The sequence below is a fragment of the Gracilinanus agilis genome, chromosome 2 (genome assembly GCF_016433145.1).
Source record: "Gracilinanus agilis isolate LMUSP501 chromosome 2, AgileGrace, whole genome shotgun sequence".
In the NCBI taxonomy this organism is placed as follows: Eukaryota; Metazoa; Chordata; class Mammalia; order Didelphimorphia; family Didelphidae; genus Gracilinanus; species Gracilinanus agilis.
This window is the reverse complement of record NC_058131.1, coordinates 234,880,841-234,904,141: the sequence shown is the minus strand read 5'-3', so window position 1 is coordinate 234,904,141 and position 23,301 is coordinate 234,880,841. Positions and strand designations below refer to the sequence as shown.

The following is a 23,301-nucleotide window of genomic DNA, read 5'->3' as shown; positions in this document are numbered from 1 at the left end:
TATTGTTGATGCTATTACTATTTATTCACTTCAAATTTTATTTATTTTTTGGATGGTCTTCAAATATATAAATTCAGCATACACTTACTTACTTAAATATCTATGTATTATTTCCCACAACAGAAAGCAGGGATGGTTTCCTTTTTATCATCAGAATCTATCCTATTGCCTTGCAAAATTGAGTAATAAATGCTAAGAGGGAGAGCTCATCAAATCAGTGGCTAGAGAGCAAGGTCTGGAGACAGGAAGTTTCTGGTTCAAATCTGGCCTCAGACATTTCCTGGCTGGCAAGTTGCTTAACCTTAATATTCTAGCCCTTACCACTTTCCTGCCTTAGAATCAATACCATTGATTCTAAAATGGAAGGTAAGGGTTAAAAAAAAATTAGAGGGGGGCAGCTGGGTAGCTCAGTGGAGTGAGAGTCAAGCCTAGAGACAGGAGGTCCTAGGTTCAAACCCGGCCTCAGCCACTTCCCAGCTGTGTGACCCTGGGCAAGTCACTTGACCCCCATTGCCCACCCTTACCAATCTTCCACCTATGAGACAATACACCGAAGTACAAGGGTTTAAAAAAAAAAATTAGAGGAACTGTGTGACTTAACATGTCAGCCTCATTATCATTAACTTAAAAATGAAAAGATCAAAAAAAATTTTAAGCAGATGGCCATATATATAACATGATCAAATCTATGAAAACTATTTGTCTACTGAACTGATAAATGTACTGTTGTAATTAAAGAAAATATAAAACAAAACAAAATAAAAATGATGGATCTGGACTAGATGACCTCTGAAGGTCCTTCTAATTAAAAAAATGTCATGATCTCAGTGTCTTACTCCTTTAGATACTTTTCTTCAATGCATCTTCTCAAGAAACCAAGGTATGTTGGATCTACTGTGAGCACCATACTCTTAATGCCTTCCACCAAAGAACTAGGTTGGGCACCAAGAGACTACTGGTTTAAAGAGATGAGATCAAGTATCATAGAGCTGGAATTGGGAGAACCTTAGATGCTGTCTAGTCCAGCCCTCTCATTTTGACAAATGAGAAAACTGAGACCCAGGATGGTGAACTTTTCTGCCAATGTCACACAGTTAGGGTCAAAGCCAAGATTTGAACCCAATTCCACTGGCTCCAGCAGCAATTCTCTTTCACACCATGCCGAGGATTTGCATTCTGGCTCTCACTAGCAGTGGGAACAGAGGAAAGTCATATAACCTCCCTTGTCCAGAATTTCCTTCTCTGTAAAATGAGAAGGCTGAGCTGAATCAAACCAAAGCAAAACAAACCTTATAGTTCCTTTCAATTATACCCCTATGATAGATAACGGGCATCACCTAAATGGTTTACATTTAGGAAATGGTGATGAGAATAACCAACGCGACAATGGCACATATGCCAACTTTAACACAATGGGGCAGTTCCACCTACATAGGCAACTCTGTTCTCAATTCCCATGCTCCCCCTCTTACAAAGCCCCTTGCTTCAAATAAGGAACCCCAACTGCTGCCTAGGGAATTCTAATCCATTTGTTCTGGTCAACTTAAAATCTTAGATTATGCAGCAGAAAAGCCGTGGCCTTGAGGATGTGAATAAGCTACAAGAAACAATAGTTTCTGTTGGCCATGCTAGCCAGGGAAGCTTGGCTTGATTTTCCTAAGACTCTTCGGTACATCCACACTCCCTTCCCACTTTTTTTAAACTTCTTAAATTAGAAATTTAAACTTCTTAAATTAGAAAATATTGTACATTGGCTCCAAGCAAAGAGAGGCAAGAGGTAAAATTAAGTGACTTGCTCAGGGTCACACAGCTAGGAAATGTCTGAGGCCATATTTGAACCCAGGACCTCCTGTCTCTTAAGATAGGCTCTCTAGCCACTTAGCTCCCCTCTCTCCCCTACCCTTTTAGTTGCTCCTTCATGATATAGGTAACTGTAGTGAATACAACAAAATGAGTTATAGGACTTGGGAGTCAGGAAGATTCAGGTTCAAATCCTGCCTCAGACACTTTATTAGCTATGTGACCCTCAGACAAGTCCTGTCCTATTTGGTCCTCAGTTTCCTCATCTACAAAATGAGGGGTCAGATTCAATGCCCAGGTCTTAATCTATGATCCTCGATACCCACAACCAAATTAACCCTTACGGTCAAGTGATTCTCACAACCAGTTTGTGACCAGAGGCAAGAGCAAAAGCCAACAAAGGAAGAAATTCAGTAAGTTCTTGGGGAAATTCTCATCAGGCCCTTAGCCATGAGGCTCACCTGCTGTTGCAAAGGGGCAAGCCTTAGCTCCCTTCCCCTGGGTTTTGCTCTGAGGGATGGGATGAAATGAAGCAACAGCCCAAGGTAGGAGAGGACCCCATCCAAGAGCTGGCCAAACCAGCGTAGCCAGCCTCACCTCTAGAAAGCGTGAGATGTCCCGCTTATCACTGACCCCCATGGCCACCACGTTTTCAAAGAGCCAGAAGAAGGGGCGGTCATCGCCCTCCTTGGGCCGGGCCTCATGCAGAAGGCGGTAGAACTCAAAGAAGAGCCGTCCAGTGCCCTCTGGAAGAACATAAAACCAGATCATCAGCTGGGACCCAAAAGAGGGTCAAGCAGCAGCAGAGGCTGTTGGGACTGGGAGGAAAGGTCCCAGAGAAGAAGAAGAAGGCGACGACGACCCAGGGCAAAAAATGCAAGTATTGTAGGGAGCACAGTGAGGGCCACCTACCATAAAGACCCTTCCGAGCAGGGTTGACAATAGAAAGATCATTGCAGGGACTGCCTCCAATCACCAAATCAAAAGGGCCCCATTCCTGTATCTGTGAAGGAAAGATGTAACAGTGAGTCCTTAGTTCCATTAATAGAGGATAACAAGCATTCTGAACTGGATTCTTAAATGAGACTGCCTTGGGATACAGAGGCAGGTCATCAGGTAAATTCAATCAGGCCAGACCTCCCCTACATGGACTAGGAAAAAAAGAAGAGCTAGGGGTCCAATCCTGCTCTGCTATTTACTGTCTCTGTTGCATGACTTTGGGTAAGTCACTTTCTCTGGTCTCAATTTCCTCATCCATAAAATGAGGATTTGGCCTGTAAGGTAGCTGGGAGGCAGCTGGGTGGCTCAAGATAAAGAGTGCTGGCCCTGGGCTCAGGAAGACCGAGTTCAAATCCAACCTCAGAAGCTGACTCTGGGTAAATCATTTAACCTCTGTTTGCCTTAATTCATTGGAGAAGGAAAAGGTAAACCCCTGAGCATCTTTGCCAAAAAAATACCAAAAAACAAAAAAACACCAAAACCCCATGGACATCACTGGTGTGCTATGGTCCATGGGGTCATGAAGAGTAAGAAATGACTGATCAACAACAGTCCCTTAAGGCTCTAGATGTATAATCAAATGATCTCATTCTATCAAGATTCTGGGGACTTAGAAATCCAGGTTAGGACTGTCTAAATGCATTACTGATAATTTTAAGGACAAAGAGTGACATTTAAATCATTTTATTTTCTTTTTTAAAGCCTTACCTTCTCTTAGAAATCAATATTAAGGGGGTAATTCCTAGTATAGCTCTGGATGTGTTTATGGCTCTATTACAAATATGTTTATATTTTTATTTTGCATAAAATGAATAATATATTAATATATGAAGGAAAAAAAGAAATCAATATTAAGTATTGGCTCAAAGGCAGAAGAACGGTAGGGGCTAGGTAATGGGGGACAAGTGACTTGCCCAGGGTCACATAGCTAGGAAGTATCTGAGGTCAAATTTGGACCCAGAACTTCCTGTCTCCAGGCCTGGCTCTCTATCCATTGAGCCATCTAGCTGACCTACATTTAAATAATTTTCAAAGTTTCTAAAAGTTGGAAATGGGGAACCATTCCAGTGTGAGACAACTTTATCCAGATTTCTCCAGCCAGCTGTGTCCAAGAGCTAGGTTTGAATCCTATCTCTGCTGGACACTTACTACCTATGTGACTCTAGATACTTGTCTAGACGTAGTGGATTCATTTATAAAATAAGGAGTTTGAGCTGGATGATGTCTAAGGTTCCCAAACTACCTCTAAATCTAGGATCCTAGGATTCTATCCCCATCAGTACAATGCCTTTCCATCCTGCTCCATAATGAGCAAAGCAGGGTTTCCTCAGTCTAGTCCAGTTGCATTTGGCCAAACAACTCCCACCTGCCAAAGGCAGATTGGGAGAAATAATGGAGGAGAGAAAAATTGGAAGAGGGGGCAGCATAGCATGATGAACATCGAGGAAGCCCTGAGTTGTCTTGATATATACTAGGTAATTGGTTCTGGGCAAGTCACTTAACTTCACTGATTTAGGCAACTCTCTTAAGACTAAGTTGCAGGAAGGTGCTATATTGGTATTGGCCGAGAGTTTCCTTATCTAGTAATCCCCTACAAAGTTTAAAACAGGGATCTGAATCCTCCCCTGCCCCCCAAGAAAGAAGGGATAGAAAGGTCAGAGTAGGAAGGATGGGGGTTTTTAAAAGGTAGGGGAAATGGGAAAAATCAAATGGAAAAGAAGGAGATAGAGAACAGGTGGAGTTCTTCTGCATGGTGACATACGTGCTTCTGGGTGACATTGCGGACGTCCCCCACGTACATGATCTTCCCTTGGTGCCGCACCATGCCCACAGTGATGGAGTCCTCACACACCTCTGAGGCAATGTAGCGGTCTACCTGGATCCCCAGGTCCTTCAGCACCAATAGTCCTGTGGTCAGCCAGCAGAAAATACCACCATTTGCTGTCATCCATGGCTTTGCACTTGGACACTGGCCCAAAGATGAGTTTGAACAGTCTTCCTAGCTTGGTCTTTTCCCCGCCCTCTCCATGGTTATTTCCAGGACTATTCCTAAAGCTCTAGATTATAAGAATCCCAATTCTAAATCATTATGGTGCAGCTTGGGGCAAGGATTAGGGTTTTACCACATGTTGCAAATTCGAACTAGTTTGGGCTGAGAGCTGGGCCAGATGATGGAGTGAGTGACCAGGTTATTTGAAAATAAGAACAGCATACTAGATGGAGCCTCGGACAGACCTTCTGATATAGGACACATCCAACCTGGGGCAAAAGTCTCCAACTAACTTAAATAGAAATTGGGTCTGTGGAAGGCTTGGAATTACTCCCAACTGTGTAGCTCCATTTCCCAAGGAGCTGTTCTGACAGCCATGGGAACTGAATTCTGAAAAGTATCTTAAGGCTTGTCTGACCTACAACCCATTTCTGAGCCCCCAAAGTAGTCTAGAAACAGTATTGTATATAGAGTGGATAGTGCTGGACTTTGCATCAAGAAGACAGGGGTTCAAATTTAGCTCCTGACACTTACTACTTGTGTGTAGGAAGCTTAACTTCTCTGAGCCTCAGGCTCTTCAGCTATAAAATAGGGATAAATATCACCTCAAAGGTTGTTGTAATATAGACAAATCAGTGTGCAGAATTTAAAGTGCTAGATAAATATCAATTATTAACATTATTCAAACCGAGGAAGAAGACTAGTCAAGGAACTCACCCTCCTCAAGGTTCTTACAGCACATCAGTGCAGAAGATATAATTGCTAACCCAGGGTCCTCACCTTTGGGCCTCTGAAGCTCCCTCAGGGAATCCTAGTTAATAGTTGGGTCATGATCTCTCCCTACCCTCTTTCTTAACTCATCTGAAGCAATGAAAATTCAGAGAATGGATACTTCTCTCTTTAAAAGGATGATCACAGTGGAATGGGAAGCATCTGTGGTTTGGAGCCAGACGTCCTGGGTTTAACTCTGCCACTTAGTAGTTTTGTGACATTGGGCAACTTAACCCCTTTGTGCCTCAATTTCCTCATGTGCAAGATGAGGAGGTTGGTCTACTAAGGTCCTTTCCATCTCCATATTTATGATCCCTGTCCTGTGAAATCCACATAAAGAAATCAGGAGTCTCAGGATCTAAGACCTTGTCCCCTCACCCACCTGTGGCAATTCCATCGAAAAGAGATAGCACCCGGATTGGCTTCCGTTTCTCAGCTGGGACTGGGGGATAAACTTTGGGAGGGTCCTACATAAGAAGCACAAAAGCCCAAGTTAGGTATTTGGGAATGAAATTTTTAAAGGCAGCTTACCTTCAGATAACTTGGACCTATTTTACAGCCAGAATCATCCCATCTCAGCCTCCAAATCTTCATATTTAACTGACCCAAATTAAGTCCTGAGCTCAGGTTAGTTCCTCATTTATTCCATCTCAATTTCTCAAGACTAACATGAAAGATCCCAAACTGAAGGATGGGAGCTGAGATTCTCCATAGGAAGACAGAGGGAGAGGGGGAGCCCCAGGGGACACTCACAAACTCCTGGTCATGGTTATTGGCGAAAAACATCTGGAGGCGTGACGGCCAGTCATCTCGCCGCCGCAGCAGCCCATAGGTGCCTTTGTGCCCACACATGTAGCAGTTCCAGGGGTCTTCCTTGATGGCTGCCTGGGCAGCACCTGGTCCCACCAACAGGTCCACACATTCCACACAGAAGCACCTAGGACCCCAGGGGAAAAGAAAGGCAGACTGGTTTATCTCTGCCGGAAATGAAATGGACATGACAAAAAGCACCAGACTACAAGTGGCCAAGAGAGCTAGCTCTGGGGCTGGAGGCAAGGTGTGCCTGGGGACATGGGGCTAAGTGTCGGGGCTGGTGCCAAGGCAAAGGGCCCAGGGATGAATGTGTGTTTGGTACTGAGGATTTGGGGATTGCCCTCACCTGCAACAGTTGTTGTTCCCACACATGAGGACTTCTCGGCCCCCACAGCAGATAGTACAATATGATTGGTAGCCGTCATCGTCGTACTGATAGGCACACTCCAGGAAGCAGTTCTGTAAGTGTCAGAGGCAACACCCAAAAAGCACCGGCATCAGGGCAAGCTTCCCCACTTTCAGGAAACTAGGGCAAAAGATAGGCCCAGAACCCAAACCCCCAGCCCAGGGCTCTCTCTTCATTAGTCCTAGCTGCTTATGCCAGCCCCACCTGGAAGACCCATAGCCACCAAATGGAGGCAGTGTGGGTAAAACAGGAAGGACACCAAATTTGGAGCCAGAGGACCTGGATTTCACATCCTGATTCTGCAATTTGTAACTTTGCTTTAATTTGATAAAGTCCCTTAGCTTTTCTGCACCTCAGTTTCCTCCACCTTAAAATGAAGGGTTTGGACCAGATGGTCTTTAAGGTCCCTCTCAGAAATCAATCTGGGATCCCATGATTTCCCCAAGCCTAATCAAGGATGACAGGGTAAAGAGGAAGCTGGTTATTCTCCTTATTCTGTCAAGATAGCATCAAAATTACAGGGTTGGACAAGACAACCTCACTAGTCCTTCCAGCTCTTAACTGGAGTAATACAAAGGTACCTGGGGTGATAATTGGACAGCCAGTTACCTTTTGTCCTGCCAACCTTGCATCCTAGTATTTCCCCTTAATCCTCCTTTCTGTCATACACTCAACAAAGCCCTGGGGTAAGGACAGCCCAAGAAACAGGGTTCCCAGTAAGAGGAAGCATAGGACATTATGAGAAGGAAAGGAATTTTTCAGAGGAGAAAAATAACAAGAGGCCAGTGAGACAGAATCCTTATTGACCCAACAGAAGAAACTCTATGCTTCTACATCTTCTTTCCATCATTAAAAAAGGGCCCATATGCCTCTACCCCACTCTGCTATAGGCCAGGTGTGAAAAGTAAGGCAGCCACGCCTCTAGGGTCCCTTAAGTTTTTGATATGATGACATCTCTGTTTCTTGGCCCCCTACCTTGCAGTTTTGGCACATTCCTCCGATGAAGAGGGGGTGTTCCAGGGTGACGTTGAGACTCCCACAGGAGATGCAGATGTCTGAGGATAAATAAAGCAGAAAGGCATCTCAGTGGGATCTGACCACTGCCTTGCCCACCATCTGGCTCAACATGTCAAGAGGAAAAAGGAAGAGAATGTGATATATGAAGTAGATGAGAAGTCATGAAAGACATGGAAAAGTTCTCCAGGGCATGAGAGTGGAAAATGCCCATATTCTAGATCTAGGATGCCAGTTATCTCCTGGAGCAGCAAAGTCTACTAGAAATAAAAACAAAGCCACAAAGGAGTATTCACTAGAAGAAGCAGTTCTCCAAGCTTAGGGTATCAAGAGAATTCATCCTTGGCCCATCTCCAATCCTACTTGGCCTTAAAAGGGTCCCAAAGGACAACAAGAGGACAATGTTGTTATTACCAAGTTAGATTTAATAAACACTTTAAAAAAAAATTTTTTTTTAAGTTTACAATTCCATATAATTCTTTTGTTCTTTGGGTACAAAAGGTTCATGTTTGTTTAGAATTAAATTCACAGTTTTAAAAAAAGGACATTTAAAAGGCAAGGCAGAGCCAAATAACAAAAATAACCCTCTTCTCTTACTCAAAATTTCTGTAGGATGCACTGACATGTCCATAGAGGCAAAAATCCATTCTACTTAAGATAGCCTTAGAGAAAGAAGGCAGCTTTGCAGTTCCACTCCTGAGCTTCTTTTACAAACACCCCTATGGAATCGGGGCTGGGGGGGTGGGTCACCTACTTTGATAACAAATTACTGGGATGGGAAAGGATTTGACGGGAGTTCAGACAGCCTGGTAGGATAAAAAAAGGATTATGGTTCTGGAACCCAGAATTCCTGGCTCTACCTTATTTCAGGGGCTGGTATAAGGAATTACATGTCTGAAGTCTAATTCTTAAAAACATGGAAGAAGACCTTGTATCCTTTGGGTTCTCTCCTTCCCCAACCTTTAACTAGTGGGAGGATTCATATAGAACTAAGGAGGACATTTAGGGATGCTTTCTCCTAAATGAGCAGGGAAATGTCTACAGGCCAGACCTCTAAATAGCAGCTGTGTATACTGGGTTCAAAGCGAGGTACCTTCTAAGCAGATTCTCCCAGAAGGAAGACACATCATTCCATCCATGATCCACTCACTTACCTTCGATATTCCTGCACTTCTGCCGCACCTCATATACCAGCCGCTCTGCAGATAAGCAAAATCAAAGAAAGAGTCAAAGAGAAGGAAAAGTTTTTGTGGCCTGTTAGCACCCTCCCAACAGTGCCCAGCAGGCAGGCAGCACACCCTGCACCCAGCCCATTGCTACCTCTTGTGCGTTCATCAATGATCTCTTTGATCTTGGGCTTCTCTGCTGTGCTCTTTCGGGGTTTTTTGGCTGGTGGAGGTGGGGCATAAGCAGCAGCTTCAGGCTCGACTGGGGCCCACATGTCAGTGTAAACTTCCTTGTAGGGATTTCTCTCTTCTGTACAGGGAGGAGGGTGGAAGAGCTTGTTATTGGCTAACAAAATGCCAGGTAAGGAACAGTAAGACCCAAAGGTGGTCTTGAACCATTGCAGTCCTAATTGGGGTTGGGCTGGGGGGATGAGGGGGTTTTCTCAAATCTATTTAAACTCCTAATATCCAAATCCTCTGGAGTAGGTAAGCAGGAGAGGCAGAGTGAGCCCTAGGGTCCCAGTGGGCCAGTTCCCCCCACCAAGTTCTTGCCTGACCACAGAAAGAGGAGAAGCTTATGCGACTACCACTGGTTTCCAAGCCAGAGGCTTTGGTTCTCTTCTTTCTCTCTTCTCCCCAATACTCCACTTCGTTCAGACTTTGCCTGGCTAGAATATATGGCTTTTGGGCTTTTGGCATTTACCTTCTGGTGGCTCCAGGCCCTTGGGGCCAGAGGGCTGGAAGCCACCCAGAGCCCATTCGATCATTTGCTTGTTCTGCACCTCCACTGCCTTGGCTGTGTCACTTTCATCATTCTCAGGGCAGGCCGGAAACAGCTTCCCAGCGCGGCTGCTGGCCACCTGTAGGGCAGCACGTTAGGGGGGGAGCGTCATGGCCAGGTTGGAGTGAGGGAGAGAATCGCAGATGCACAGCCAGACTAGAGGAGAGCAGTGGGAGTGGACATAGCCAGGATATGGGAGTAGAAGGGGGGCGGGCGGAGCACAGATCAGGTGGAGTGAAGGAGAAGAATCTCTGAGGAAGAACAGAGTAGAAAGGGGGTGAGGTGAAGGGAACAAGAGCATCTGCAGCCAGAGGGCCTCACAGACCACAGACTGAGTCAGCTGGAAGTGGATGGCAGAAGGCATCCAGTATCCCCCTGGTCCGCATCATGAGCCCCTTCTGTGCCTCAACAAATCAATATCTAGCTTCTTCTTGGAGACCTCTTGTGGCAGGGAGCATGGCAGGAAGCTCACTACTTCTCAAAGCAGGTCATTCTACTCTGGGATACCTTGAATTACTGGCAAATTTTTGCTTACAATGAGCTCAAATCCATTGGCTACTTCCATCCATGGGTCATAGCTTTGCTGTTAAAGGTCAAATATAAAAAAGTCTAACCTAAGCTCTCTGGTCAGGGGACAGTTTCACTTTTGACCTAGCAAAGCTTCAGCCCTAAATAGCTGACTGAACACTTTCTAGCATGACACGAACCTTGAAATATTGGAAAAAGAAAGCTAATGTTCTGTTCCTTAACCCTCAATACCACCCCCCCAAATAGTTATCTGCTAACAGCTCTAGTTTCTTCGAAGATCCTCCTATGAATGAGCTCCAGCTTGTTTAGACCCTGTAAGATCTAAGAGAAAGGGGTAGCTGGGTGGCTCAAGTCCAGGGATGGGAGGAACAAATTTGACCTTAAGATAATTTGTAGCTGTATGACCCCGGGGCAAGTCACTTAACCCCCCATTGCCTAGCCCTTACCACTCTTTTGCCCTGGAACCAATACACAATATTGATTCTAAGATAGAAGGTAAGGGTTATTAAAAAAAAAAAAAAAAAAAAGTTGTTACTAGGACAGAAAGTAAGACGAGATCTATTCTTTTGGTCCTAGCCATAAAGCTCCCCCTATTTCTACCCTCAACTTCAACTCTCTGCCCTTCTCTTCCCTTTCACCTTTCAACCTTTGACACTCACCTGAAGGACCTCATAGATGGCTTTCCGGTACATAGGCTGCTTGTTATATGTGGCCTGGTGGAAGGCGCTGCAGAAGGAGCTCAGTGGCATCAGTTTCTCAACACAAACCTGATAGAAACAGCAAATCAACAAAGTGAAGATTAGGTAAGAATTCTTGGAAGAACACAAACTATCACCCTGAATTACCAAGGATGAAGCAAACAGCAAGGATTGTTAGAGATAACTCCTATACTATTCAAATTCTGGATACTACTCCTTTCCATTTGCCCCCAAGCTGAAGGCTAGAGGTCCTGTGTCGAAATGGTACCCTCCCCCAACAGCCGAGAGCCTCCTAGAACTCACCACTGAGAACTTGCCATCTCCAAACCACATGACCCATCGAGTGCCTTCAGCTGCTCGGCTTCTGCCTGTCATCCACCAGGATACAATTCGGCCAGGCCACCAGGAGAAGCCCCTAAGTTTTCCCCATACTAGCTCCCCGATGCCAAAGCCTCGGCCATCCTATAGCCCAAAGAAGTAAAAACAATTGTTACAATTGTCACCAGAATATCACTCCCTGGGATGTAGACTCTAAGCAATCACCCTAGTGCAAAATATCAGTAGTATGGAAATAGGTCTTGATCAATGACACATGTAAAACCCAGTGGGATTGTGCATCTGCTACGGGAGGGGGAAAGAGAGGGAAAGAGCATGAATCTTGTAACCACGGAAAACCATTCTTAATTAATTAATTAATTAAACGAAATTTCCCAAAAAGAATAGCACTCCCTTTCTCTTGATGCAAAATGTCTCTTAACTACTTTATACAACTGTATAAAGGGACAGTCTCTGTGACAGAGAACAATGGGGAAGCCTGGAGGAAAAAATAATTCAAACTGTCTAAATGTGAAAGCAAGTTTAGTATGCTGAGAAGGCAGAGGACTTAAGGAAGATAAAAGAAGCTTGGGGGGGAAAGTAGATGATCCATGGGAGAATGAAGAGAAAAGGAAGAACTACAGGTACCAAATTAAGTATAGTAAAGAGGAACGACAGAAATTATGACCAATCTTGGCTCAAGGAAGAAAAGATGAGGAAATACTCCTGCTCCTTCATTGGAGAGGTGGGCAGATTATGGGTGTGGAACACTGTATACAGTGTTAAGGATTATCTGTCAGAATGGTTTTGCTTGGCTTTCTTACTTGTTTATTATTACAGATTTCACTGGGATGGGGAGAATAACTAGATAACAACAAAATGTATGTTTTCCTAAAAAGAAATACTATATGATACCCACCTCATATTCAGGCTCATCATCAGCAGCCTTGGCAGTATTCTTGTCCCCAGCATCAGCCCCCACTGGCTCAGGTGTGGTGGCCACAGTGGGGGAAGCAGGATCAGTAGGTTGCTGCAAAGTAGGAGGACTGGCCTCCTCCACTTTTTGTGGCTCCCCAGGCCCTTGATTTTCTTCTACGACATTCATCACTGCAATGACCTTGGCTTTCTTCTCAGCCTGAGTAGGATGTAGAGAAAAGCATCTAGTATAACTTGTAGTTACATTTATGTCCCCAAGGAAAAGCTTATTCAGAGCTGCTTTTTTCAGACAGATTTCCTAAATCTTGAAACTAGCAAGGGAATGGTATGAATAGCAGAAGGATGGCCACCTCTCCTGGTTGTTATAACAACTTTAATCCATCAATTCACTTATTAAAAATTAAAACAACACTCCCAATTAATTTATAAGCCATCTGTCCCAAAATGAATGCTTCTCCCTTCACGTCCTTCTCTTGGACTCATTTTCTTTTTTCCGGTTAAGAAATCTCACTCTCCAGTCTCATCTTTAGTTAATCTTCATGTAAACCCCATAACACACCAAGCATCTATTCCCTCAATTTTGAAGATCCTAAAGTTTCTTGGGCCATCATAGGGTAGATTTACAAAATTAAATAACCAAATAAATAGCAATTATTGGAAGTGATACAGCAAGGTATCCTTAGGTAGAGACATGAAGCAATAGGCGCCAGGTGAGCCAAACTACCACCAGCAACTCAATCACTACTTCCCCTTGTTCTCTGATGGAAACAGCTTAGAACTCAGAACTCAAGAGCCCAAGAGGCCTTTGAAATTGCAGTGTCTAGGGTGGAACAAAGATGATGGCAACCCAGCTGAACTCTCTCAATATTCCCCTCCAAACAACTTTAAAATAATACCTCAAATCAAACGCTGGAGAGGCAGAGCCAAAGGATCAGAGTGAGATATTTTTCCTGCCTAAGAAAACTTAGGAAGTCTCTAGGACAAGAAGTTTGTGACACCCAAGTGGAGGCCTGACCGGAGCTCACATGCTCAGCAAGGGGGTCAGACAATTGATCACAGAGAGATTACAAGTGACTCTTTGCTGGCTCTAGGTATAATTGGCACCTCTATTGCCCATATGCAGTTCTAAGTCATAATTCTAGGGCAGAAAGGTGCTCCAAAACAAAGAAATGGTGGTGGTGGTGGTGGTGGTGGAAGTGGAGGGGAAGTTACATTTCTAAGTCAAAGAGTGCTAGTGCCTGGGGGGGGGGGGGGGTAGGGAGGAGCAGTGGCCACACCTCTCCCAAGACCACATCATCTTAGAAGCACCAAAAACTTGCATACCACCAAAACAAACTCTGAAAGTAGCAGCAAAAGAAAGCCTGAAGCTTGGGACAGTATTTCCCCACCTCAAACTGAGCAAAGTCCAACTTTCATATAAAGCTCAAAGTCAAGGAATAGGCTGGAAAAATGAATAAACAACAAAATATTAATTAGACCATAAAAAGCTACTGTGATGGCAAGAAGACCAAGACACAAACTCAAAAAACAACAATGTGTAAACAAATTATAACCAAAGCCTCAAAGGGAAAAAAAAATGCTAACTGGACCCAAGCCCAACAAGAATTCCTAGAAACATTAAAGAAAGAGATGAGCAGTTGAGAGGAAAAATTGTGAAAAGAAATAAGTGATACAAGAAAATTACGAAGAGAATGTATGTACGAAGAGAACAGTATGGTAAAAAGGCACAAAATTCACTTAAGGAGAATAGACCAAAAAAAAGGGAGATTAAAAAGCTGAATAGGCCAGGCCAAATGGAAAGAGTTTCGAAGTCTCACAGAAGAAAATAATTCCACAGAAATTTGAATTGGATAAAAAGAAACTAATGATTCCATGAGATATCAAGAAACAATAAAACAAAGTCAAAAGAATGAAAAAAATAGAAATGCATAATATCACACTGCAAAAACTGACCTAAAAAATAGATCAAGGAAAGATAGTTTTAAAATAACTAGACTATCTGGAAGTGATAAAAGAATGAGCCTAGACATATTTCAAGAAAGCCACCCTAATATTGTAGATCCAAAGGATAAATAGACACTGAAAAAAACACATCGATCACTTTCTGAAAGAGATCCCAAAATGAAAATTCCCAAGAATGATGGTCAAATTCCGAAGCTTAGATCAAAGAGAAAAAATACTTCAAGCAGCCAGAAAGAATTCAAATATTGTAGAGCCACAGACAAGATCACAGCAAATTTAGCTTGCAAATTAACAGAGTGGAGGACTAAGAATATGATATTCTTGTAGGCAAAGAAACTAGGATTACAACTAAGAAACAAATCTAGAAAAACTGAATGTAATCCTTCAGGGAGGAAAAAAATGGATATTGATGAGAGGACTTTCAACCACACTTGATGAAAAGACCAGAGTTAAATACAAAATGACATTCAAATATAAGACTCAAGAGAAGCAATAAATAAACATTGAAGAGCAATCATGGAGTTTTAATAGAAGTTAAACTGATTACATTCCTATATAGGACATTGATACATGTAACACTTAAGACCTTTATCATTATAGGCCAGTTAAAAGGAGTTTATATAACAAAGGCATGCATGTGAGTCCATTATGTTGGAATGATCTCCCAAAAAAATGAAGGAAGACATAGAATGGGGAAAATTTCTGACATACAAGAAACACAAAAGAAAGAGCTTTTGTAAGTGGAGAGGAAAATGTGGAGGGATGGCAGGCAATGCTTGAACCTCCCCCTCATCAGAATTGATTTGAAGAGAGAAAAATATATACACACAATCAGCTGTGTATAGAAATGTAACTTACCCAATAAGGAAATTGGAGAGGAAGGGAATAAGAGAAAGGTCAAGGGTAGGGGTGGGGTGAGTGATAAAAGGGAGGCTGGATTAAGGGAGGCGGTGGTTAGAAGTAAAATAAGACTTTTGAGGAGGGACAGTTTAAAAAGAGAGAAGAAACAAGAAAATGGGATAGAAATAAATACACAGCAATCATAACTGTGAATAAGAATGTGATGAGCTCACTCATAAAACAGAAATGGATAGCAGAATGGATTAGAAACCGGAATCCAACAATATGTTGTTTACAAGAGACACACTTGAAACAGAAGGACACACGGTTAAAATAAGGGCCTGGAGCAGAATCTAACATGCTTCTGTTGAATTCAAAAAAGTAAGGGGAGCAGTCATGATTTCAGACAAAGCAAAAGTAAAAATAGTAACAATTAAAAGGGATAATGAGGGAAACTATATTTTGCTAAAAGATATCATAGACAATAGTGTTATCAAAAAATTTTACAGCAAATTTTTCTGATCAAGATTTCATTTCTCAAATATATACTGATTATAGAGCTGAGTCAAATTTATAAAATTAACAACCATTCCCCAAGTGATAAACGGTCAAAGGATATAGGCAGTTTCCAGAAGAAATCAAAGCTATCTATATGCATAAGAAAAATGCTCTATATCACTAGTGATTAGAGAAAGGCAACTTTAAAAAACTCAGAAGTACCACTTCACTCCTCTCAGAAACGTTGGAGGAGATGAAGGAAAAACAGGTACAACAATGAACTGATCAAACCATTTTGGAGAACAATTGGGCCCAAAGGACTACAAAACTGGGCATACCTTTTGACCCAGTACCAGCAATACCAGCAATATGGGTCTGTATCCCAAAGAGATCAAAGAAAAAGGAAAAGGACCTATAATGTACAAAAATACTTATAGCAGTTATTTTTGTAGTTGAAAAGAAGTGGAAATAGAAGATATGCTCTTCAATTGGGGAATGGCTCAAACACAACTAGGTAGCACAGACCTGGAGTTAGGACCTGGGTTCAAGTTTGAACTCAGATACTTCCTAGCTGTGACTCTAGGTAAGTCCGTACTGCTCTTTGGCCCTAGAACTGATACTTAGTATGATTGTGATGGAATACTATGCTGTGAGAAATGACAAGGGAGGTGGTCAGAAAAACATGGCAAGACCTATATAAGCTGATGCAAAAATAAGTGAGAACTGGGAGATCATTGTTCACAGAAACAGCAATGTTGTAATGATCAAATATGAAAGACTAATTCTGTTCAATACAATGATCCAAGACAATTCCAAGACTCCTGATGAAAAAAAAAGTCATCTCCAAGGAGAAATTATGAACTCTAAGTGCAAATTGAAGTATAATTTTTTCTTTGGGAAATACAGCTAATGTGGAAATATTTTGTATGATTTTACATGTATAATTCATATCACATTTCTTTCCTTCTCAGTGGATGGGGGAGAAAAAATTTGGAACTCAAAATTTTAAAAGAATATTTAAAATAAATTATATATATATATATATATTTTAAACTGTAGAATTACCAATTCCACTGGTTCTGTCCCCGCAGTCATCACTGACAGGATTAACCATTGTGGAAGAGGGGCTCACCATCCCTGCTATCACCAATACCCTACCCATCTGTCACCAATGAGTCCTAGAAATTGCAGCACCCTACTCCCAGCTCCCAACACCCATCACCATCAGCACCAGCACCTGTTCCCAGCTTGGCCCAAAAAACAAAGTTCTTAACACCAAAGTTCTTGACATTATCAAACGGTTCAACATCAGAAACCAACCTGGTTTTCTGAATGGAAATGGCAATCAAGACTTATAGTGAAAGGCTGTTCTAAAGGTCTCTTCGTTCCCCATCTCCCCAATCATTGTAAGACACTGCCCATTCCACCCCATCTCAGTCTACCTAGCTTCCTGCTTTTAATTTTGGAATCCTAAGATCACTAATTTAGGGTTCTTCATTTTATAGATGTGGAACCTGAAACTCAAAGAAGTGAAGAGACTTGCTCATGATCACACAACTAGATTAAGTATCTACACTTCCTAATTCCAAGTTTAAGGCTCCAGCAGAGGTACACAGAGAGGCCTCTCAGCTTATTTATGTCTACAATCAATCAATCAACAAGCAATTCTTAAGCAACATTCCTCCATATGCCAGGCATTGGCCTAGAGGCTAAGGAGATAAAGACAAAGGTGAACAATTCCTGCCCTCAAGGAGCTTACTTTCTAATAGGAGGAGACCACACACATAGGGGGAATATGGATCAGGCAAAATGGGTATTTTGATGGAAAGGGCATACTGGAGAGTCCAGTCCTGAAGGAAATGAGGGGTTTTAGAGGAAGCAGTAAGGATGGTGGGCTTTCCAGGCAAGAAGAAACAACATGTGGAAAGCAAAGACAGGAGACACAAATATCTTATATGAGGAAAAAGAAGTCCAGTTTGACTGACCAGTAAAGTGTGTGTGGAGAGAAGGAATATGTGATAAAATGAGGCTGGAAAGACTGGCTCCTGTTGCCAAATTCTAAAACCCTGGTCTAGCTGGCATTGTTTCCTTTCTGGGGCACAAAAAGTCACACCACACTTTCCATGCCATCAAAGTATTATTCTGCAGTCTCATTTTCTGTACTATAATTCACAATCTTTGTCTTTGAAATCTTCTCAGTGGTTCCCCCATCACCCTAAATATTGAGAAAAAAATTCTTGCCTGAAAAAATTTTTTAACACTCTTACCTTCTGTCTTAGAATCAATATTAAGTACTGGTTTCCAGACACTGAGAGGCAAGGAGGAAGCAACCGGAGTTAAGTGACTTGCCCTGGGTCCCACAGCGAGAAAGTTCCTAAGGCTAGATTTGAACCCTAGACCTCCTGACCACTGAAATAGGTAGCTGCCCCATTGCCTGAAATCTTTAAGGCCCATCTTAATCTACTAACCCCTTTTCCCCTCACTTCTCCAAGGCTTTGAGAAATGTCATTTCAGTCCAACAAACATTTATTAAACACTCACTGGTATGGATCCTTTCTAGCTTTAAATCTATGACCCTATTATGCATAAAACACCCATGAAACATAAAGACAAAACAGTCCTTACCCTGGAAGTGATGATATTCCCTTGGAAGAATACAACATTCATTAAAAAGGCCTTTATTAATGGGGGATACTAAAACAAAGTTGTCCTTCCTCCCAAGGAATATGATCATTTATTAAATACTTTCTATGTTTAAGGGATCATAAGTGATGGGGATATAAAGACAAAAATAACATAGTCCCTGTCCTGAAGGAATTGACATTTTTAGAGGGAAGGAATATACATAGATAAATCAATATAAAATATACATAAAAAGTAATGAAGGTAAACAGCTGGGGATGGGTGGGAGTTGAGAAAAGGTCCATTAAAAAAGGAGTTTCTGCAGAATATGAGGGCAGTCTAAAAAGAAGATGGATTCAACTGTAATGGGCTTTAAATGTTTATCAGAGGATCAGAGGAGTTTGTTTATCCTAGAAGAAATTGGGAGCTTTTGAGGCTTCCTAAGGTAGAGGATACATGTAAACTGGTATCATACAAAGTATCACAAAAAGTCATTTGAAACAGAGTATTAACAGTAGGGAAGACCTCTATTGGAGGAGGGAATCCCAGCAAGTGCTTTAGAGGATGGGAGAGATTCTTAGTCATGGAGATGAGGGAGCAACTCCAAACAAAGGGGTCCCAGAGAGATGGAAGATAGAAGGCCAGAAAGGTTGAGGGTACACAAAATAGGAAAAGAAAGCCAGGTACAAGGTAATTTGTAAAGGCTTTTAAATGTTAGGCTTTAGATTTTGTCTTATCTCAGAGACAGTGGAAAGCCATTGAAGAGTTCACTCTACACTTCCCCATATATCAATTCAAATACTATCTTCCCCATACAATATTCCTTAAGTAGAAAAGGTGTCTTCACAGTTAGCTACCCTTACAACCAAAAATGATACAAAGGCCAATCTACTTTGGACATAGGTTACTTCCTTTTTTCTTCACTTCTGTGCTGTGCTATCTCCTAAACTTTGCCTCGAGGGCACAGATGAAAACTCTTCCTCTTCGGGCGGGCACCGTGCCCTATGCTTAGAGGGCACTCAAATATTAATTAAGGATGACTCATGGGGAACCTCAACACCCACTCATAAAAGGGGATAATGTGTACTCTTCCCCCACAGACAGCTGGAAGAATTAAAATGCTTGTAGATGTGTGTGTGTGTGGGGGGGGCCGAGCTGTGTGTGTGTGTGTGGGGAGATATCAAGTGCATTTCAATTATTCTTCCCTTCCCTAGATTCCTATATTTGGCTACCTTGCAGGGACTTTACCCTTACCTCAACTCCACCTGGGGAGCTTGGGCTAGGGCCCTGGCATTAATGGTCTCTCAAACCTCTTTCTTCCTCTACTTCCCTCTCCAGTCACTCCCTTTTTGTTAACCTTCCTGGGAACCAATAGGAGATTCCATTCCACCACTCTTACTAAAAGAAGCCTATTCTGCCTCAGGGCCCCCCTTATAAAAAAAGGCGGTGGGGAGAAGGAGGCAGCAGCCTCAGTCCCTAATGACCTGACCTACATTAAGCCACTGACCTAGAAGACCCAAAGGATGCTTTTGCTCAGAAGTTAATGAGCCACTGGGGCCCAAGGGCAGCACTTCTCAGTCAATGCAGAGGACAGAAGAGGGAGGGGAACCAGAGGGGGGAGGAAAAAACCTCATCAGCCTGGGAAAATAAGATGGAAACTTATCACTAGAGGATGGTCAGAGATCGATGAAGTCTATGGGATGGGAAGAGGAAAAAAAAGATTTTCTTTTATGCCTGAAAGAGTTAGAATGACATAGCAGGGGGGCAGCTGGGTGGCAGCTGAGTGGCTCAGTAGATTGAGAGCCAGGCCTAGTGTCTGTTGGGAGGTCCTAGGTTTAAATTTGGCCTCAGACACTTCCCAGCCGTGTGACCCTGGGCAAGTCACTTGACCCCTATTGCCTCACACTTACCACTCTTCTGCCTGGGGAGTCAATACACAGTATTGACTCCAAGACGGAAGGTAAGGGTTTTAAAAATAAAAATAAGAAAAATGACATAGCAGGGATAGACCCTCCTGCTCTCCATCACTAAAATGGCCAAGTGATTTAGTCCCACAAGCCTAACTTTTCCCCTGGCTAAATCAGGAGGCTTTGAAGAGAATTGTGCTTGATAGAAACCTCCCTGGCAGTCCCCCAACAAGCCTTTTGTCATTTCTCAGATTTTCCCTGCTCAGCTCTCAAAAATTCTTCCCCCTCATCTTCCCTAGCCTGTCAGGCTCAGCGGCTGCTAGCTGTTGGTTAAGTGCAGTATTCCCATAGACTGAACACACCAAGTGCTCCCCTCTGGGCCCCTGGGCTGGACTTGGCTGTCACCTGAGAGACTGGCCGGGAAGCTCCTAGCTGCAGTGGAGGTGGGAAGAGAAGAGAGCAAATACAGGGTCAGAACAGTGGGGAAGAAGCAGAGTTGGGAGAGTGGGGGGTGGAGGCGGGGAGAAGGAGGAAGGGCTGCCAGACAAGAGAGCAGGGCCCAAGGGGCAAGTTCAAGGGAATAAATCCTTCAATCCTTGCATTTTTCAACTCCACTCCAGGGTGCCGGGTAAACAATAGCTGGGGAAGAAAGCCCGAACTCCTCTCCCTCACCTTCATCCCATTCAGATTGATGGCTACCATTCCACATGCTTTCCATGAGCTCAATTAACCCTCAACCTGGTTTTCTTTTTCACCGCATGGCAGGTAGAGGCATCCAGGCACAAGCGTGCCCACCTAAGGTCTTTCTCTCACTCCCTTGCCTTAATGCACCAACTGGTACAACCAAGCTTCAAGGCACTGACCAGCCAGGCAAATAGCAATGAGCCAGCAATTCACACACCAAGCTCTAGCCAGCCCAACAATACCAACTCCCATCATCCGTCACCCCCAGTCAGCTGCCTGCTGACATCAGTACAATCCACTGTGTGAATATGTGGATCCCCCCCACCACCTCCTTGGTTCTCCAGTGGCAACAGCAGCCAGGGCTCTGTTGTTCACCCCCCTCCCCCCAGCCCACGACATGTCAAAAAAGCTCCATTCATTCTGACTCGGGTCCCACCACTGTCCCTTGAATTTGTCTGCCTCTGGGGCCCCCTGCCTAGACCTCTCTTCCCTCAGCAGGCCCCTTTGGCAGAAGATGTCTGCTCAGCTCTGCCCACTCTTGTTCTTAGACAGGACCTCCCTCTCTCCTCTCCTTCCCTAGCTCTTCTCTGGCTTGGCTCTCGCTCCAAGGAGAACTCAGGAGTGATGGAACTCCTGAGCCCAGAAGGGCCAACCACAACCACAAGCGATGTCTCACCAATCTCCATCCCCACCAGCCCCCAATTCCCAAACCCAAGTCAGCAGGTTAATAGCAGGAGATCAGAGTGATCCTTAGATCAGCTATATAAATGTCAGCTGTTATTACTATTGTTGTTTCCCACACTGAGCCCAACAAAACATGAGAAGAAGCTGTTCCCATTTAACCCCCAAGTCCCGCTTAGTCTCTAGCCCACACTGTGGCCCATGCCCATTCCTCTATGTTTCTTCCCCAATTTCCCACTCCCGCTCCTGGACCTTGATCTTTAGCCTGCCAGTTCTTTAAGCCCCTTGGCTCTGCCCTGGCTGACTCGGTGGGCAAAGTCAAAGGAGACCAGAGAAGTGACGATTGGCTACTGATCCAGTTCTAGCTGAGTTCCTCCAAAATAACTGAGCCAGGTTTGGAAAAAAAAGTCATACACCCTTTCAGACGAGGGGTGGCAAACCCTTACTCTTCGCAGAAATGCCAAGAGACTTCCCATTTCCTCCCCAAGTCTGGCCCCTCTGCCCCTTCCTGCCCCGGCCCTCTGTACACTCCAGTGGTCAGCCCAGGCACCTACCCATAAGGCCAGGTGCAACCTCTGTCTGGTCCAGCTCAGGTGTGAGCCCCCTTGGCCCAGAAGCTCAGACTGTGTCCTCCTGTCTTGGGGGAGGGTAAGGGGGGAGATGGGGCTGGGGGCGGAGGGGTCCAAAGGGGGGGAGGTAGAGGAGAGGGGGGAGGGCCTGAACATTTTCTTTGTCTAGGAACTCCAGGTCACGTGGGTCCAGCTGGAGTGGCTGGTTGGCTGGGAAAGGGACCGGGGGAGGGGGCCGGCTCACAGACGCTGGCAGCGGGCCAGCCCCCTCTTGTCTGGTCTACCAGGGGTGGAGTATTCAGGCACCGAGGCCTGGGGACAAGGGCTAAGGGGGCGGATCCCTCTCCTTCCAGGGGGAAGGGAAGGCCCCTCCCCCACCCAAAGAGGTCCTTTCACTCCCTCCCCCCACTCCCACTTCTGGAAGAGATTAACCAAGAGAGCCTGGGGGCCAGGCAGGGATCCCACTGGGAGGAAAGGAGGCCGAGAGTGGGGCCGAGGGAGAGCCTAGGGGGCTCAAGAGCTGGCCGGCCCGCAACACGCCCGAGGGTCACCTGGGCACCGGAGGGCCAAAGGCCTGAGAGAGAGGAAACCAGGGAGGGAACTGAGAGAAAGTTGAGTGAAGAAAAAAAGTGAGGCTGGAAAAGGCGGAACAGGAAAAGAGATCTCTCACAGGCAAGCGAAAGGCCAGGAAGGCAGCAGGAAAGCCCCAAGTATGCTGCATCAGCAGGGCCCAGCCATTTGAGTTGGAGCCTTGGGAGGAGAAAAGAAGGGTCATTGCTAAAAGAAACCATTTTACTTCGTATCTCTCGAACTTATGATCCCCAGAAGCATCGGAGGATGTGGGGAACCAGTGATGTCGCGCTCCTTCATGGAACTTGACTTTCGAAGTTTGCCTCTGCCTTTCCAAGTCCCCAGATATCCTGGATCCCTTAGACCCAGTCCCTGCTACTCCAGACCCTTGTTTTCCCATTGGGATGGGGCACAGTATGTTCCATCTGGGAAGTTCTGTGAGTAAAGTTTCTCTAGAGCACCTCTCTCCCTGATTCATCAATTCTTATTAAGGGATCTTAAGATCTTTGATTTAAGGCTGTTAGAGCATAAGGCTCACCTAGTCTAATCCTTTTCTTTTACATATGGGGAAACGGAGGCCCAGAGAGAGGCAAATGAAATGCTGGTTTCAAATCCAATGTGATTCAACTCAGGGATGATCCTGGTTCCATCTTAGGTGGGAAAGCCAGACCCGCAAAAGAAAGGATCAGGTTTCTCTCTATGACTCATTATACCTTATCTGTAGTAACTTCAGGGAAGTCTCTAAAGCAAA

The 23,301-nt window shown here is 44.2% G+C and overlaps 1 protein-coding gene across 2 annotated transcripts in view; it reads right to left on the bottom strand.

Annotated features, from left to right (window-relative positions):
* DNMT3A (DNA methyltransferase 3 alpha) overlaps positions 1–23,301 on the bottom strand; it is a 177,412-nt gene that overhangs the window by 9,412 nt on the left and 144,699 nt on the right. For both annotated transcript variants that reach the window (XM_044663760.1, XM_044663761.1), the window contains exons 7-19: positions 12,201–12,416; positions 11,270–11,428; positions 10,928–11,035; positions 9,663–9,819; positions 9,114–9,269; positions 8,948–8,992; positions 7,755–7,834; positions 6,720–6,832; positions 6,314–6,497; positions 5,943–6,027; positions 4,562–4,707; positions 2,713–2,803; positions 2,398–2,546 (exon numbers count right to left, since the gene is read on the bottom strand). In XM_044663760.1, coding sequence (XP_044519695.1) covers positions 2,398–2,546; positions 2,713–2,803; positions 4,562–4,707; positions 5,943–6,027; positions 6,314–6,497; positions 6,720–6,832; positions 7,755–7,834; positions 8,948–8,992; positions 9,114–9,269; positions 9,663–9,819; positions 10,928–11,035; positions 11,270–11,428; positions 12,201–12,416 — 1,689 coding nt within the window. The remainder of the gene's footprint in view (positions 1–2,397; positions 2,547–2,712; positions 2,804–4,561; positions 4,708–5,942; positions 6,028–6,313; positions 6,498–6,719; positions 6,833–7,754; positions 7,835–8,947; positions 8,993–9,113; positions 9,270–9,662; positions 9,820–10,927; positions 11,036–11,269; positions 11,429–12,200; positions 12,417–23,301) is intronic.